Source organism: Amblyomma mixtum, chromosome 5 (assembly GCF_055824585.1).
Source record: "Amblyomma mixtum isolate Tamu chromosome 5, ASM5582458v1, whole genome shotgun sequence".
Lineage (NCBI taxonomy): Eukaryota > Metazoa > Arthropoda > Arachnida > Ixodida > Ixodidae > Amblyomma > Amblyomma mixtum.
The window spans coordinates 194,791,857-194,811,312 of record NC_143016.1 but is presented as its reverse complement, the minus strand read 5'-3'; the positions used below and the strand labels follow the sequence as shown (position 1 = coordinate 194,811,312).

The window sequence follows — 19,456 nt, the reverse complement described above, 5'->3', positions numbered from 1 at the left end:
CTAATTTTGGCCGCACAAATGTTTCATACGCGAGTTGTTTTATGTTAGGGGATGCAGATTTCAGATTCCTTCTCAGGTAGCCAAGTGTGCGTGAAGTGTCGGAGCAAATGGTTCTAATGTGGGTGACCCAAGAAAGTGTTGATGTGAGATGTACACCTAGATATTTGTAAGATTTTGCAACGGTTATAGGGACTGATGAAATGCTGTAAGTGTGATTCGTCAAGGTGTGTTTGTGAGTGAAGGACAACGATTTGCACTTAGTAAGATTTAAAGGCATCTGTCACTTTTCACACCATGATGCAATAACGTCAAGGTCCTGTTGCAAAGTGAGGTTATCGGTTGGGCTACTTATTGCATTATAGATGACACAATCGTCCGCAAAGAGTCGCAATTTGCATTGAATATTAGAGGGCAGGTCGTTGATGTATATTAAGAAGAGTAATGGTGATAACCCGGCCCCTTGAGGGACACCAGATGTTACATCTGTTAAGGGTGACTGGATGTTATTGGCCGATGTGAACTGCGAGCGTCCTTTTAGAAAATGTTCGAGCCAGCATATCAGATTAGCAGGAATTCCCAGGAACGAAAGTTTCGCAAGCAGATGGTTGTGAGGTACGCGATCAAATGCCTTCGAGAAGTCTAAGAAGATTGCATCTATTTGGAGGTTATCGTCTATGGCCTTAAGGATGTCTTGGGTGAACTCTGCCAGCTGGGTTTCGCATGAAAATGATTTCCTGAAGCCATGTTGATGAGGATAAAAGAAATTAATTGAATCAAGGTGAGACATTAAGCTTGATGATATAATGTGCTCTAGAAGTTTAGAAGATATGCTAGTAAGGGATATTGGACGATAGTTAGCTGGGCATGCGCGATCACCTGTTTTGAAAATGGGAACAATTTGGGCTATCTTCCAATCGTCAGGAATGATTCCGGTGTCTAAAGATTGGGTAAATATTAGGTGTAGTATCTGGCTTGATAATGATAGAGTGTTTTTAAGTAGTTTACTGTTTATTTGGTCACATCCTGCAGATGATGAGAGCTTGAGTGAACTGATTAATTTGGAGATTCCTTCGGGGCTAATTTGAATTTCCGGCATTTCTTTTTGACTATTGGTTTGCAAAACTGTGGGTGTAGAATTGCTGACAGGCGAAAACACAGATGAGAAGTAGTCATTTAAAAGTTTTGCGCATTGATTAATATCAGCTGGTTCGCCATCAGGTCCTACAAGATCGAACCGATTAGATTTATGTTTAGGGGAGAGGATATGCCAGAATTTGGTGGGATTTGTTCTGAGAATGGATAGCAAGTCAACAGAGAAAAAATTATCTTTCGCAGCACTCAATTCATTTAAATATTTACTCGCGCAGGCGTGGTATCTTTCCCATGCTTCTTGTTTTTGGCTTAGTTTAGCGGAACGATAAAGCCGTTTTTTCCTACTAAGAAGGTGCTTCAAGTTTTTGTTAAACCAAATATTGCTGGAATCCGATTTGACGACAATGGTTGGGATGTACTTATTTTTTAGTCGCAGCATTGTTGACTTGTAACTTTCCCAGTTTTCGTGAACTGTGTTGGTTAGATAAGAACCTAGGAAGTCGGTGAAAAAGAATGAAAGTTCCTTATTTATGGAATCGAAGTTACCTCGCTTATAGTCAGTGATTAATTTTTTCGTAGGCGATCGCCTGTTGGAATGTAATGACGTGCAAATGTGCAGAAACATGTGATCGCTGAGGCCCGGAAGCAGAGTTACACTGTGAATGTTGTCTGGGCAAGATGTCAGTAACGGGTCAAGAGTGTGAGTACCTCTTGTGGGGTGTGTGATGGCTTGATGCAGGTTGAAGTCCAGTGTTAAGTCAAGAAATTGTTTCGATTCTTTGGAAGGTGAATGACTAGATACAGAGAGGGAAGCCCAGTTTATATGTGGATAGTTAAAATCACCGAACAGAAAGATGTTCGAATTCAAATATGTGTTTTTAATCGCCGTTAATGCGTCATGAAGGGAGTCACAGAAGGATGAATCGCTGTCTGGTGGCCTGTAGCAAATGCCCAATATTTCTTTCAATCCTAAGTAATAAATCAAAAATTCCCAAATTGTATCATAACTTCCGCACACTTAGCTATTCCGCAGTCGCCAGAAGTGGTGTCACAAAACCGGAAAGTGTGTTGGAGAAAAGACTGCAAGGAAGCAAAAAAAGAACAAAATAGAGCTTGGGGTAAGTTTCGAAGGTATCCGACACATGAGAACGTCATAAACTTTAAAAAGACGAGAGCTAAAGCTGGGTACGTCCATCGTGGTGCTGAGAAAGCCTCATGGCAGAGTTAGGTTTCATCTATTAATAGTCAAATAACATCTAACAAATGTGGGAGCAGGTCGGAAATTTAAATGGCAACTTCTCACCATTCACAATTCCTCTTCTGACAACACCTGGCACAGAAACAAATATAGGCGAACAGGCAGATATTTTGGGGGAACATTTCGCTACAGTATCAAGTTCATCACACTATACGCAGTCTTTTGTGAAATACAAAAACACAGCCGAGAAAAAGACTTCCAACAAGTGGAGGTGCTAACGAAAAGTACAATAATCTAATTACCCTTCAAGAAATCAATAGAGTACTGTATGCCGGAAAAAAAAACTGCACCGGGACCCGACCAGATACACTACGAAATGCTTGCTCATCTTTCCCAGCCTGCCGTAGAGGCGCTCTTACATTTCTTTAACAAAATATTCATAGAAGGTAAAATACCTAAGGAGTGGAAGAGAGCCATTCCTTAAATCTGGGAAACCGCCAACCGCTCCTACCAGTTGTAGACCCATATCCTTGACCAGTTGCCTCGCCAAATCAACTTTTGTCCTTCATTCGTCTAAACTTCTTGACAGCCATCAGTGTTGTTTTAAAAAGAGATGCTCCACTACTCACCACTTAGTTCGTCTCGAAAACACTATTCGAGAGGCTTTTGTTCACAAGGAGCAATGTCTTGCTGTATTTTTTTATTTGGAGAGGGCATATGACACGGCCTGGAGGTTCGGAATTTTTCAAGACCTTGCAGAGCTTGGCATCCGAGGCAGAATATATAACTGCCTAAAAGACTTCTTATGTAACCGTTCATTCCATGTACGCCTAGGTGCAACCCTTTCGAAGAACTTCGTCCAGGAGAATGGGGTACCACAGGGGTGTGTTTTAAGCACTACACTCTTCGTTGTAAAAATGAACTCTCTTAGTAAAGTAATCCCAAGATCCGTTATGTATTCAGTGTATGTAGATGAGCTCCAGATAGCCTGCACATCCTCCAACATATTAGCATGTGAAAAACAAATACAGTTAACAGTAAATAAACTGGCAACATGGGCAGACAGAAATGGTTTCCTGTTTTCTCCACAGAAAATAGTGGCCATTTTTTTCTCGCCCTACCCCCCACCCTACACCTGAATAGAAAAAACGAGCATAAATTTCTAGGCATAACATTTGACAGAAAACTCACTTTCCTGCCTCACATAAACACATTAAAAAAGAAAGCCTCCCGATCTCTTAGCATACTCTCTTAAAGGTGCACTGAAGAGGATTCTGAACTTGTCTTTTTGCCGCGGGAACTCGATCTACACGTTCCAAGCATTCTTAGAAACTGCAACTTATTGCCCTGTATGGCCGATTTCCCTAATTAAATCGAATTAACGTCCGGCTCCCGCCCTTTTTTTTGAATTCTGCCTCGTACGATGGGCGGAGTCGACCAACGCGTGGAGTTCCTTTCAGCCAGCTCCGTGGAGGCTTTGCTTTCGCTTTCTTTTGTTTTTTAGGTTTCCATGAATAAATAGTTTCATTCGCAGATAATATAGCCGCAAAATAACCCCGCAGAAATAAAAATACGCGCGGACTATTTGCTGCTACGGACTACTACGTATTACTCCGCCGATGGCAGAGCGGCTAGCCGCCACGGGACTGGGTGAAAGGCACTCCACGCGTTGGTCGACTCCGCCCACCGTAGGAGGCAGAATTCAAAAAAAAGGGCGGGAGCCGGCCGTTAATTCGATTTAATTTGGGAAATCGGCCATACAGGGCAATAAGTCGCAGTTTCTAAGAATGCTAGGAACGTGTAGATCGAGTTCCCGCGGCAAAAAGACAAGTTCAGATTCCTCTTCAGTGCACCTTTAAGTACTCTCCCGAAAGCACTGGGGTTCCGATAGGTCATGTCTTTTGCAAATTTATCGCTCTGTAGTGCGCTCCTCCCTGGATTACGGGTGTATAGTATATTGTCACGTTGTAGTGACGGCAGTCCAGCGGTCAGGAAGACACCAGCCAATCTTGGAAACGAAGCTCTTTATTTGGGCTGACTTGCGCCCGCAAAATAACTGAATCACTCGGCGGCGGCGTAAGCAACAAACGTGCTCGTCATTTGTCGAACTACGAATGTCCGCCGCTCGCGGCATCGCTCAATTTAAAGCCGGCAAGGAAACTTCCAGATAACAGGTCAAGATCATCTACGGTAATCTGGAAAAACCTAGATGCAGCCTTTCATGGCTGCGAACAATCGAGATTAGTCTGGTCGCTTCTCGCGCCACGAACAAAAGTGATAACGACCCTTTCCTGCTGCATTGAGCGTGAACGAACAAACACTACAATGATACGTGGCATTACCCCCCTTCCAAAGAAGCATCGTCTCGATGCTTTAAAATGGAATTAAACACGGAGAATTCTTCGAGAACTTAGTCCTTTAGCGTTCCTAATAAGGTGTAAGGACAGCGGTAAAATCTTCAAATCTGGCCGTGTCGTCGTCGTCGTTGGTGTTGTCGTCGGAGTTGTCGTAGTTTTTGTCGTCGTATTTGTCGTCGTATTTGTCGTCGTCGTAGGGGTCGTCGTCGTCGTAGGGGTCGTCGTCGTCTTCGTAGGGGTCGTCGTTGTGGTAGGGTTCGTCGTCGTCGTAGGGGGCATGGTCTTCTGTTTTCGTCGATGCAGGATCTTAGTTCTTGCGCTCAGAAGCAACCTCACCTCCAGAGGCTGCTTTATTCAGGTTAACCTTCGGGGGCTGGGGAAGCGTCCACGCACTGCGTAGCCTCGGCTAGGAGATACTTAGCGCGGTGACGATGGCGACGGAGAACGCGATAGGCGGCTCGGCGATGAGTATCCTTCCCGACGCAAAAAAACCCTCGATTTCGGCTGGTCGCTGGCCGGGTCGGGGTCGTGGGGCGTCGTAAGAGAACCCTCGGATGCCCATTCTCCTGTATGGGCAGTACCGGAGAGTGTGACCGGCTTCTCCGCAGTGGAAGCATTGTGGGCGGCGCTGGTCGGGTGTTCTCCACTCGGCGCATTTCCTCGGCCGTGTACGACGCTCGTAGGACGAGCGAGTTGGGGCGAGAGGGCGGCGCTCCAGCGCAGCTGGCTAAGGGCGATAGGGGCTTGGGTCCCGTCGTCGAGGTACAGGACGGCGCACTGCTGCGGCGTAAGTCATGGCTGGAGGCTCCAGAGGCTGCGTGGTAGACTGGAGTCAGGTCTTCCGGCGAATAACTCAAAGGGCTGGCGTCACGACTTGCAGGGGTTGTCCGGTACCTGGAAGGCTACCCAGCACCTCCACCAGATGTCACGTTGTAGTGACGGCAGTCCAGCGGTCAGGAAGACACCAGCCAATCTTGGAAACGAAGCTCTTTATTTGGGCTGACTTGCGCCCGCAAAATAACTGAATCACTCGGCGGCGGCGTAAGCAACAAACGTGCTCGTCATTTGTCGAACTACGAATGTCCGCCGCTCGCGGCATCGCTCAATTTAAAGCCGGCAAGGAAACTTCCAGATAACAGGTCAAGATCATCTACGGTAATCTGGAAAAACCTAGATGCAGCCTTTCATGGCTGCGAACAATCGAGATTAGTCTGGTCGCTTCTCGCGCCACGAACAAAAGTGATAACGACCCTTTCCTGCTGCATTGAGCGTGAACGAACAAACACTACAATGATACGTGGCAATATGGGTCAGCGAGACCATCGTACTTGAAACGACTAGACCCGGTACATAATTTAGGTTTGTGTCTTTCCACTGGTGCATACAGGACTTCGCCCATAAATAGTCTTTATGTAGAAGCTAATGAACCATGAAATGAGCACCAGAAGAACGATGCTCACGTGTTCATACATTTTAAAAATCCGTTCACTACCTGAACACATCTGTTACCAAATAGTCACAAAGTACCCATCAAGAACCCTATTTATTAACAAACCGCACACTACTAGGCCACTGCTCTTGCGTTTCGAAGAGATGTGCGAAAACCTCGGCATACTAGGCACATTACCTGGCATTACTCCAAGACTAGATCGATCACCTCCATGGTACCTTTTTCCTTCAATCTGCGGTTTCAGCCTTACAAAGTTCCGTTAAAAAGAAACCCCCCAGCAGCATATAATACAATTTTTTGCGCTCGAGGAGAAATACAGTACTTTTACACCTTTTTATACGGATGGCTCAAAAACAGATGTTTACGTTGGAAGCGCAGCGGTACAGGAGAATTGGAATCAAATAGTAAGGCTTCCGCAATGTGCATCAATCTTCACTGCCGAATGTTACGCCGTCTCTGTAGCCACTCAGCAAATAGTAAACAAGAAACTCACAAACAGTATTATCTACACAGACTCACTAAGTTTACTTACTGCGCTCCACTCTAGAAATTCAATCACTCCACTACTTGGTAACAACATACATAACATAGTAATGGCCACAGGTCAAGAACAGAACATTAAACTCTGCTGGGTCCCGAATCATGTCGGAATTAAAAGGAAACGAAAGAGCAGATTTATGCGCTGCTCAAGCTCGGGGCAAGGAAATAAAAAAGTAAGTATGCCCTTTATAGATTGCGTGAACTTAATACAGTGTAAATTAAAAGAAAAATGGCAGTCATCTTGGAACAATGAGGTAAATAACAAACTACACTTAGTAAAGCCAGTTTTAGGTGAGTGACAGTCCTGAACCCAGCAGGAACGTTTCAAAGAAGTGGTTATCTGTCTTTTTCGTACAGGGCACACACATCTCACACATAATTTCTTACTAACAAAAGAAGACAAGCCACAATGTGAATTATGCCAAGACGAGTTAACAATAAACCATGTTTTATTTTCATGCAGAAAACTAGAAAGACTGGGGAAAGAGCATTTTACAGTTTTTTTATAGCGAACACATACCATTCCATCCAACATTGCTTTTAGGCGAACATGCACTTGTTGGCATTTCACAGGTTTTTAAGTTTTTGAATAGTGCAGGTGTTTTAAACAAATTGTAAATTTAATTAATTAATGGTCAGTTTTTTTACAACTGGCGAATTTTTTCGAACCACACCTCAGCCACCCTCTCGTCGACAGAAGACGGCTGAGGTCACTATTCCATCGGTTGGGGACCTCGAGATACTTGCACATCCAAGGATGGCTGCTGAGGTTGCCGACCTTCTTTAAAGCTTTTACCATAAGTCACTTCTCAAATTTTGTCTTATTTTTACTAGGTTGCACGAATTAACTTTTTAGGCCCTTTACATCGCCGTTCATTTAGATTTTTCTATAACATCTGTTGTATCGCCGGCTGGCACACGCAGAGCCAAGCAAGCACGACGCCAGTAGCCGAACAAAGAAGACCCCTTTAATAGATTAGTTGCGTCATTATATACACAGCTAGGGTAGCCCGTGGCGCCCTCCAGTATAGGTTAACATAACTATAACATCCCCCCTTCTAAAAAATGAGCCAAGGTGGCGGCTCATTTGACGACTTCACATTGTCAACAATCACATTTCATAGTGCGCGAACCACGAGGGTTGCCTTCGCTCTCGCGTCGATCGTCGCAAAGTTACGGGTGGTTTCGTTCTCGCTGGTGATGCGTGAGCTGCGCAGCTTTCTGTTGACGGTGCTGTTGTCGAATGAGGCCCAAGGAAGTTCCGGGTAGCACCGAACTGAAAACTTGCGACGGCAGCGGGCAGATGCTCCCTAGGCTACGGCACTAAACGCTCTCGGTTCCACCTGCGACCATCTTCCAGTTCGTAGGTGTCTTGGTGCCACTGCTTAACAACCGTCAAGGGCTGGGAATACCTAAGAGCAACTTTGGGAATGTGCCCTGGCAACTTGACCCGTACTCGTTGGCCTGGCTGAAGCGCCGCGTGCTTGGCAGCTCGCCGCCTATCCGTGTATTGTTTGCTTGCCTGCTGATGTTCGGCCACTCTGTGACGCAACGCTTGCAACTCAATGTCGGGCCTCTGGAAGAACTGGGAATCTGGAGCTCCGACTACATCCAGCTTAGTTCTTGGGTGACGCCCATGCAAAAGCAGGGCAGGTTTTTCTCCTGTCGTCGCGTGTGGGGTGCACCGGTATACTCCAAGGTACTCTGTGATGGCATCCTTTAAGGGCTGCTTTTCCTGCAAACACACCTGGACGTCATCCTTAAGCACGCGGTTAAACCGTTCGATCTGTCCATTCGCTTGTGGATGGTAGACAGCGGAAAAAGTATGCTTTATACCTCTTTCTTGCAGGAATTCTTCAAACTCGGTTGATGTGAACTGAGGCCCATGATCGGACACAAGTTCTTCGGGGTAGCCTTCCCTGCTGAATACACTGCGTAGAAATGATGCAACGTTTGAAGACGTGACGCTAGCCGTGAAACACTTTGGGCCATTTGCTAAAGTAGTCGATTAGTGTGATGGCAAACCGGTTATCTGCGGGTGCATGCGCAAATGGGCCAACTATATCAACGCCCAATTTCTGCCATGGACATGAAGGGAACTCTACCGGCTGTAACAGGGGCACTACTAGTCGCGCCGATTTGTCCACGGATTGGCAGACAGCGCAAGATTGAATCAGATGTTCCACCTGTCTGTCCATTCCTGGCCACCAGTACTTCTCACGTAGCCGTTGTTTAGTCCGTGAAATACCAGGGTGCGACTCATGAGCTGCTGACAGGAGGCGCCCAGTTAGCGATGAAGGTACAACAAACCGCTCGCAACGAAGAAGAATCCCTCCAGCGACAGACAGCTCGTCTCGGATACGCTGAAAGGGGTGTGCCCCTGATGGTAGATCCTTACTTGGCGGCCATGAAGAGGTAGTCCACTGCATGACGTCCTGCAGCATTCGATCCTGCGAAGTTTCAGCCACGAACTCTTCATGGCTTATGCACGACGAAACAACGCACACTGCGTCATCAGGCACTCCCGGTTCCATGTGCCCCCCGAGTGCAGATTGGGGCATTCGTGACAACGCATCCGCCACAACGTTTTCACTGCCCTTCTGAAATTCTATTGTGTAGTTGTAATCGAGTAGCCGAGCATGCCATCTAGCAATTCTGAAGGGTCTGCGAGCCACCCCTTTTGTTGTCGGCAGGGCCTGGTGATCCGTGCGCAGAATAAACGAACGGCCCCACAGGTACACAAGCCAATGTTCGCAGGCCCATACACATGCTAAAGCTTCAAGCTCGCCAGTGGAATACTTCTTTTCCGCATCTGTCAATCTCCTGGAAGCGAAAGCAACAGAAACCTCTTCGTGACCACGCCGCTGCTGCAGTACTGCTCCGAGGCCAATTCCGGACGCATCAGTTGTAACGATGGTCTCAAGGGCAGGATGAAACAGCTGCAAGCATCTGTCAGACAAAAAACGACGCATTTCATCAAAACAAGTTTGGCACTTCGAATCCCATTGGAACTCTGAATCTTTTCGCAGCAAATCACAAAGAGGCGCGACCATCTCGGCGTATCGCGGAATGAACTTCGCGTAATAGCCCGTCATTCCAAGAAAGGAACGTAACGTCGCCTTGTCCGTCGGGGCAGGTGCGTTCTGATTGGCTTCCATGTTGCTCTGCGATGGTCGCACGCCCTTATCACTCACGAGGTGACAAAGGAATGGAAGTTCGCTCACACTGAAAATGCACTTTTGATTTAACTTCAGCCCGTTGTCACTGATGCGATGCAAAACTAGCCTAAGGTTCACGTTATGTTCTTCGAGTGAGCTGCCAAAAAAATTCAGGGGGCACTTTGACTATCTAAAGTGGGTAGAGGCGGAAGCGTTTTCCGCACCACCTTCGCTCTTTCTGTGGCACTGGTGGCGTCACATATAATTGAGTACTAATTACTAAGTGATGACAAATCACTAATTAATTGTTAATTACTGATTAATGCCTGAATACTAATTAACTGCTAATTAATGACACTTAAGCATCGCCTTTAGGAGTGGAACGCGACAGCGCGTTGTAGCGCTGCAAGGGAGTCCACGGAACGCCACCACCCGTTCGGCGCGATGCCTTGCCCTTTGAACGCAACGCTTTTTGAGGAAAGGAAATGGCGCAGTAATTCTCTGTCATCTCGGTGGACACCTGAACCGCACCGTAGAGGAAGGGAGGTTGGAGTGAAAGGAGATAAAGAGAAGCCGTAATGAAGAAAATGAAAATTGTATTTGAGGAAAGGAAATTACGCAGTAACTGTCTCACAAAATTCAGGGGGGGGGCACTTTTTTGACCTAAAGTGTGGTCACTGATGTGTGGTAAAGATGTTAAGCTTCGCCCCTAAGAGTGGAACGCGACAGCGTCTTGCAACGGTGCCAACGAGTCCATAGAACGCCATCGCCCATTCGGTTCTACGCCTCGCTCTTCGGTAAATTGGTTTTTGAGGAAAGGAAATGTATCTGTTTCTCATTTGTCGGTGGACACCTAAACCTCGCCGGAAGGGAATGGAGGAGGGTGAGAGTGAGTGAAGACACCGTATTCACTAGACGCGCCTTTGTTCATTCCAAACCATCGAGCTGGCATGGCGGAGTGGATAGCATGCTCGTCTCTCACGCCGAAGACCGGGGTTCGATTCCTGATCTCGACCAGTTTCTTAATCGGTTTTATTTATTTATATGGCCTGACTAGTACGGCTAATTAGGCTAATTGGGTAATTAAGCAATTAACTAAGCTCAGTCCCACTTAGTTGGAGCATCACTATACGGTCCCTTCAATTGGTTGCATGGTTACTAGCCAAAGTACAATTGGTCCCGTTTGAAATTCGCGCACTGTGACGTCACGACCGTTTCCACCAATTGAAAAGCGTGACATTTTCTGTCGACAACTGCTGCTTACAACGATGAGACATTAAAGGCTTCCGCCTTAAAACGATGATGTCATCAATGTAGCAGAAGGTATTCCTGCAAGGTTGTAAAATCGCAGTCATCATTTTTTGAAATGCTGCCGGTGCTGAAGCAAGGCCGAAACATACACGTCGAAATCTGTACAATCCACGGTCCGTGATAAAGGCTGTTAAATCTCGGCTTTCTGGGCTCAGTGGAACTTGGTGGTACGCTGCAGCCAAATCCAATCTTGAAAAGCATTTTGCACCATGCAGCTTATTCAGGAGCTCTTCTTTGTGCGGTAACGGGAACTTGTCGACGACAATTGCCTTCTTGGGCTAACGTAAATCCACGCATAAGCGTATTGACCCGTCCTTTTTCCGCACAATGACAGGCGGCGATACCCATTCAGAGTTGTCAATTTTTTCAATCATACCCTCACGTTCAAGACGACTTAGTTCCTCGGACACCTGGTCTCTTACTGCTAACGGCAATCGCCGCAATTTCGCAACAACTGGAGTTGCGCCTTCATGAACTCGCACCTTGTGAATGAAGTTCTTAGTCAGCCCTAGCTTCCCATCGAACAAGTGTGCAAAGTCGGCCTGCAATTCACTGGGAATGCCCTGAGGCGCATACGAAGGTGTCATGCAGTTTACGCACCTGCCATCGATTTGCAGATGCACGGCGACGATGGCGTCCAACCCCAGGATATCCGTTCCAACTGGCACGACATGGAAGAGCACGTTTGCTTGGCGACCGCGGAATAAAACGGGAGCGACGAAACATCCGCGCATATATGCATCTATATGCATCATATATGCATCATATATGCATCTCATTACCTATCAAAAAGAGATCCCCTACCCAAAAGCTTATCACTGATTATAAGAGAGCAGACTTTGAAGCAATTAACCGAGAACTTGAACAGTTTTATTAACACTTTAGTATTATATACTCATCTCGCTCTGTCAACACGAATTGCGAATTATATAAAAACATGATGCTTAATTTACAAGCTTCTTACATTCCCACCGTCCTTATAAAGACTGATTTAAACAACCAATGGTTCAACAACAGTCTTAAAAGCCTCCTTAACAAGAAAAAACGGCACTACAGGCACGCGAAACTAGTTAATAGCTGCACGGCATGGGAGCGGTACCGTCTTAGTGTAAATAATTATGTTAAAGAATTGAAGGTGTCTAAAAAGAAATTTTTTTCTTCTGATCTGCTATCAATATTACAGTCAAACCCAAGTAAATTCTGGCGAATTCTCTCCCCCCAAAGCCATACCCATACTAAGCAGTTCGAAATCTCAGGAGAGGATGACCAACCGGTCGAGGTTGAACAATGCGCGACGGCTCTTAACAAGTATTTTTCATCAGTGTTTTCTTCCACTAACGCTATTGTTCCTTCCATGCATGACATTCCAGTGACTTCAATGCCAGAAATAGAAATTAATGCCGATGGAATAGCCAACTTAATTAACTCCCTCAAACTATCGTCGTCAGCTGGATGTGACCAAATTAGCTCCAAAATGTTAAAGAATACTACCGCAATATCAAGTAAAATACTATACCTGTTGTTCTCACAGTCCCTAAGTACCGGCGAAGTTCCTCACGATTTGAAAAAAGCAAAAATAATTCCTATTTACAAATCAGGAGATCGGTCAAAACCAAACTACTATCGACCAATTTCGCTCACCAGCATCCCGTCCAAACTCCTTGAGCAGGTAATAGCATCAAATCTAATCGCTCATCTTGAATCACTAAATTACTTTTACCCGCACCAACATGGCTTTCGAAAACTACTATCATGCGAAACACAGCTCGCCGAATTCACTCACGACATCCTTCAGTACATGGACAATCGCCTACAAATTGATGCCATCTTTCTCGACTTTTCTAAGGCATTCGACCGTGTTCCGCATAATCATCTGCTAGCTAAACTTGCTTTACTTGGAATCCTGCAAACATTACTTATCTGGCTCGATCGAGCACTTTCTTAAAGGGCGCGTGCAATTTACATTCGCCAACTGTTGCAGCTCATCGCATACTGACGTCACATCAGGTGTACCTCAGGGCGCAGGGTTATCACCGTTGTTATTCTTAATCTACATAAATGATCTCCCATCTAACACAATAACCAAACTTGGACTTTTTGCGGATGACTGCGTCGTTTATAACATCATCCATGCCCCTAAAGACACCATTAAGCTACAAAATGATATAGACACAATTGCGTCATGGTGTGAAAAATGGCACATGCCCCTTAACCTCGACAAATGCCAACTCATGTCCTTTTCTCGTAAACAAACCTCTATTAACTGCACATACCATATTAATTCAACTCCCATTGCCCGAACTTCCTCTTACAAATACATCATTCTTATCATGGGTCACTCATATTAATTCAATATGCTCCCAGGCCTCACGCACTCTTGGTTATCTGCGACGGAACCTAACATCAGCACCACCTGAAATCAGACAACTAGCTTATCAGGCATACGTACGCCCAAAGCTTGAATACGCCTCATCCATCTGGAACCCTTCACAAGCATACCTTACAAATGAATTAGAAGCCGTTCAAAATCGAGCTGCACGGTTTATCATGTCACAGTACTCGCGTGATATTAGTGTCACTGCACTAAAACGAGCCCTTTCCCTCCCAAGTCTCCAATCACGTCGCATCGTATCACGCCTATGCCTCCTTCATTCCTTTTTCTACCGCCCTATTAACAGGCATACTTTGCTGCAGCCGCCATCAAGAATATCCCCTCGCCTAAACCACACTCATCCCATAGCTCCCATGAAAGGCCGCACATCAGCTATGAATGATTCATTCTTTCCAGATGCAATAGCCCGATGGAATGCCCTGCCTGATAATATTGCTTCTTGCACAGATAGAGCAATTTTCCGCACTGAATTAGCGAATCACCTGTGTCTTACGTGATGTATTCGGCTTCATCAAATAATCTGATCCTGTGTTACTGTCTCCTTTAATGTGTTTTTTTTGCTCTGTTTCGTTTCATTGCTTTTTTGTTTCTGTTTTTGTTGAGCTGGTATCATATGCTGTTACACACTGTTCTTGCCCCCGCCTTATGTAATGCCCACGGGCCCTTAAGGCTTCAATAAATGAAATGAAATGAAATGAAACAATGCGATTGCGTGAAAAATCGAAGAGGGTGGTTGTAGATGGTCGCAACGACGTCGGAAGCTTCAGTCTCTCGTATGCGGTTGCGGACAAAATTGAGACCGCGGAGACGGTGTCCACTAACAATGAAATAGTGACAGCGTGCACTTGCACGTCCACCTGTATCCCTGTTGTATGCCTTCGCCCCAGGTGAAGAACTGTCATAACTCCAATGTCATCTTCGGCAGTAACCCCTCGAATGGGCATGGATTGCCTTGGCTCTTCCAGACTTCTGCACATACGTTCGAAATGACCCAGCCTACCACATTTGTTGCACGTCCTTGTTCTGGCTTTGCACGTTGACGAACTTGCTATGTGCCGCGGGGAGCCGCAGCGGAAAAAAACCCCTAGAATTGGTATTCGGCTGGCCTAGCGCTGCTCTAGAGACTGCAGAACGCTCTGGTCGCCCGGTTGGTGATGCATGACGCTCTATTACGTGAACATCCGTACGTGGAGCGAGTTGCAGCGAATGCTGCTCTGTCGTTTCCATTGCTCTGGCAATGTCGAGCGCACGTTGCAACGTCAGAGCAGAACCTTCTAGCAGCAGTCGCTCCCGTAGCTGGCGGTGGCCCGTCTTTTCTACAAGCTGGTCCCGAATGAATTCTTCCACTTGCGTACCGAAGTCACATGTAACAGAAAGCTCTCGAAGAGCTGTGACGATTGCATCCACGGATTCACCTGGCCGCTGAGCACGCTGGCGGAACCTTTGTCGCTCAACGATGGCATTAGTCGTGGCAACAAAATATTCTGCGAGCTTTACCATGGCGATATCAAATTCATCCTGTTTGGTCGTTGTCTTGTCGGCCGCATCTGTGTCTTGCTGTTTTCCTGCTGAAGCTGACGACTGTTCTTCTGGCAATGCGTATAAAATGCGCTGACCTTCCACCCCCAAGCAGTGCACCAAGAGCGCTTTCCTACGATCAGCAGGGCGGGCGTTGTTCCCCGAGGCCAGCAAATAATTTTCAAACATCCTTCGCTACTGCTTCCATGGAATGGCTGGCCTTCCCGGCGCTGGCAGGAATTCCGGTGGCTGAAGCAGGTTCATCTTGTAGCTTATTCGCGTCCACTTCTGTTTACCTCGTCGCCATCTGTTGTATCGCCGGCTGGCACACGCAGAGCAACAGCCAGCCAAGCAAGCACGACGCCAGTAGCCGAACGAAGAAGACCTTTTTAATAGATTAGTTGCGTCATTATATACACAGCAAGGGTAGCCCGTGGCGCCCTCCAGTATAGGTTAACATAACTCTAACAACATCTATATAAAAAAAATTTATACCCTGAGCTTGGCGCTTATGCGCCATTAAACTCAACTCAACTCAACTGGTTAGAGAGCGATAGCTATGGCGTATCGGGCAACTGTACGCTGTTTGGCGTCTGTAACGTTGAGTGCGTTCCGGACCCTGGATAGGCAGAGCATCCACCCTTCCGCCCTGGCAGGTGGCAGTTAATGGTCGGTCGCGAGAATTTGCTCACCCAATGAAAGCTGCGGCCTATTGCTGCAGTGCCGTATGGCTGCCGAAACGTTGTCAGCGCTAACGCAAGCAGCCCACATCTCTCTCTCACCACCGCACGTGCCTATTAGCGCGATTCAGGCGTCCACTGATCCAGGGAGCCCGTTATGCGCATTTCCTTTCTCTAAAATAACCGGAGTCTAAAACGTTATCAACGCCAACGCCAATGAACACAATGAACGCCGAAGGCCCATGGCTTCAGTGCCGCGTTTCTGCCAGAACGTTGTCAATGACAACGCATGAAGCCCACATTGTCCCTACCACCGCGTAGCTTAAAGCGCGACTACATAACTGGCCGGCCAGTTATGTACAGCCGGCCAGATCTTTAGCTGGCGTGCGTGACGGCTGCGTTTTCCTTGCTCCTGTAGCTTATGATGAAGCAACCTTGCGAAAAAATCCAATTTAAGCACAGGCTCACTAAGCCCGTGCTTAATATTCAGAGTTCCGCAAGTTTGCTTCATTCCGAAGTGCAAGAGCACAGAAAAAGCGGCCGTCGCGCACGCCAGCTAAAGATTTGGCCGGCTGTACCTTTCCTTTCCTTTGTCTGAAGTTCAGATGAAGGTGAAATCTCCAGACACGGCGACCTTGGCGTTACCTAGCGTAATGAAGCTTTGGCTTCAAGACACATCGCAGCATATCTGCGCTGCACCCGTAGAACAGAAGCAACAGTGTCCATGTCCTGCTTTAACTATTAACAGTTTGTCATTAATGTTTATTGCTGCTGCAGGTGAGAGAATTATACATAAGTAGAAAATGATTTGTAAACTGCTTCTTTCCACAGTTTCGTTAGTACGCGGTTATTCGTGTTTTAAATTTGTATTTCAACTGTTCGGCTATGCACCAACTTTTGTACCGGCATTCCACCTTATTTTATTGTGTTTTATTGTATAGTGTTCTAGGAAGCGTCATGTCTATTGGGTTGCTCTTTACTTTAACCCATTGCTCTGTTATTTTAGCCCTTTTTTAGTTAGTGTTAGTTTTTTTTGTACTAGGTTAGTTACTTTTGGCGGTTGTGCAAACCTTTGTCTTTTGCTGTTTTTCATTGAAAATGCTTACCAACTAATGTATTCTTTCCAGTCGTTCTAACTGACCCCATAATTCACTCCTGCAACAATCCCAGATGGGATAGCAGTATGTGTAAATTAATAAATATGGCGGATCCATTTAGACACGTCAGACGTAAAGAGCTTTGTCCTATGGTTGAAAGCAACGAGGATGATTTATTCAAAGCATTCAGTTTTACGGGAAGTGGAGGAAAAATAGCATTTAAACAGGTACAATTAGAAAGCGAAGATTATCTGATTGGCGGCTACGATCAAGACATCAAGGGAAACTTCATGAGCCACTGCCCGATTGGAAGGGTTCATCCATCAGGATTTCGATTGTTCGTACGCACAGGTTGAAGTTCAGAATGGCGCAAAAGACACACACACAGGAAAAATAGGGGATGGCACAAAGAGCGCCTCACTCGCCTCATCAAACATCAGATACGGTTCACTGAATGCAAGTCCGAAGTCGTATACCGCATACCGCTCAGCTGCGTATCCGCCTACATTGGCCAGACTGGTCGGTGTTTCAATGAGAGAGCTAGCGAGCACAGAACAACAATTAAAAACAATGACAGGGGCAACCTGCCGGATCACTGTAGGGAATGCAGAGATTGCGGACCGATGCTGGAACAGGCAACGTTTATCGGCAGAGGCAGGGAGCGATTTGAAAGAGATTATAGAAGCTTATCATATACAGAATGCTGGGTCCACGTGCATTAGCACTTCATCGATTAAACTCTGCCGCCAGGAGCTGGGTTTCTTAGACGGCCACGTGTAGTTCTAGATTCAGTTTTTTTCGTTCTTGTAGCTTTTTCTTTTCTGCCGATGGTGTTTCGAAATGTGAAATCAAGCCATGAATATGTGTTTTTTCTGCTTCCGGTTCGTGGTTGATATGTCTTGCCTTATAAAAGAGGGTGTTTCCGCAATAAACTCAGTTGGTAGTAGGCGCTCTTTGTGGCTTCCCCTATTTTTCCTGTGTGTGTGTCTTTTGCGCCATTCTGAATTTCAATCATGAACCAACTAGCCCCAAAGCAAGTTCTTCTGTACGCACAGGCTTTGTCAACTGGAGACAAAGACTGGTAACAGTAGTTTGTCATCTTAAATAAGTAGATGCTGCCCGCTCTGTAGCATAGTCAGCAGGTGCGAGGCGCTCCCAGAAGGGATTCCTTAATCGCTCTCTGCCCAAGCTCCTTACTTGTACTACAAGGGTAGCGAGCCTGGCTCTAATCCGAAAGGGCAGGGGTTGAAGTCCCGGCTGGAGCGTTTTTGTTTTCAGTTCAGCACAATTGCTTTTCTCTAGTTAGAAGGTCTGCGTAACGGTGGTGGTGACGTCGCAACCTTGTAAACCAATTAGGAATTGTGTAGTGACCTCATCATGCTTGTGCATTGTGATCGTTGTCGAGTGTTTGAATAAACCCCTCTAGGTCACTTGGTGGTGACATCACATCATCAAGAAACGAAATTTCGTTCTCAAAGCACCGTTGTTCCCGCCGAACGTGCGCTTTAAGATTATTGCATTAAAATTTTTGGAGTGCTATGAGGATGGTTTCCTTACTCTAAGGCAGTGCAGTGTGGATGTTGTGCTGTTCATAATTTAGTGCAAACTAAACAGCTACAAGAGTTCTGGCCCTCAACGGGGAGGAAGAATGAACAGCGATAGATGCACCGGTCTGTCCCCTGTTCTTTCATGAGTATGCCAACTCAGAGAAATTGCAGCAGGTGGCTCATGGATGGACTTCGCCACTTCTCGTCCATGGCTCTCTTTTAGCCAGAACAATATGGGAAATATCTGCTCTCAAGCAGTTTTGATAGGAGAGTGTTCGCACACATAATATCTTCGCAAAAAGCGTACATGGCTGAGGGCGAGAAAAATTCACGCTGCCTTTTCCGGCTTTGTAAAGGGTGCAAGCCGCTACAAGTAAAAAAAAAATATTTGAAAACGAAATAGGGCACGATCTTTGTTTCACGCTGCGTACTGCTTCAGAATTGCCTTGAGCCAATATCCGCCACTCCCTCGGGCGGATAAGCGCTGCTGCTTTCACCGCGTGCTTCACTCGCGGCCCCTTCTCGCAGCGGCGGCAACAAGCGCAGGCTGTCCATGGCACTGTCCGTCATGGGCAATCCCAGAGTCGTCCTCCTCGACGAGCCCCTCGCCGGTATCGACGTCGTCGCCAGGGCGAAGATCTCGGCCAACCTCTCCACAATACGCGCCGAAGCAAAGATGGCCGTCGTCTTCACCTCGCACGGGTACATTTAACACGCCTCCTGACAGCGGTGGCAGTTATGTTGGCGTACGTGTGTTAAGTCTACACGAGCGAATGAGAGAACTTTACTTAATTAGGAACAACTGTTAGCTTTCTTCGCTCAGCTTCCAGATTTATGTACTGTCAGGTGCTGCGTTAACATGTTGTGGTTGCGTAGCCTGCACCGCGGCTGCATTTTCATATCTTTTGAATAAGTTTTGGAGCGAACAACGTGCAGTGTTCAGAATACTCTTTTATTGTATCCATTGGAAATCCTCACTCGGTTAGAAACAAGGAATCAAATCGTTGGCTCTGACAACCCTCATTGACAAGGACAGGCAATATTGTAGACGGATACAGTTCTCTCTTCCAACTCAGATTCATTCGGAAAGTTGAAACGCATATAAGAAGCTAGAAA

The 19,456-nt window shown here is 46.4% G+C and overlaps 1 protein-coding gene and 1 pseudogene across 1 annotated transcript in view; one reads left to right on the top strand and one right to left on the bottom strand.

The window, feature by feature from the left end:
- The window catches only part of LOC149345326 (phospholipid-transporting ATPase ABCA3-like), an 87,506-nt gene that overhangs the window by 49,070 nt on the left and 18,980 nt on the right, over positions 1–19,456 (top strand). Inside the window, exon 6 of the mRNA XM_089547406.1 lies at positions 18,869–19,042. Within this exon, the coding sequence (XP_089403532.1) occupies positions 18,869–19,042 (174 nt within the window). The remainder of the gene's footprint in view (positions 1–18,868; positions 19,043–19,456) is intronic.
- Positions 14,495–15,280, bottom strand: LOC149345327 (uncharacterized; annotated as a pseudogene).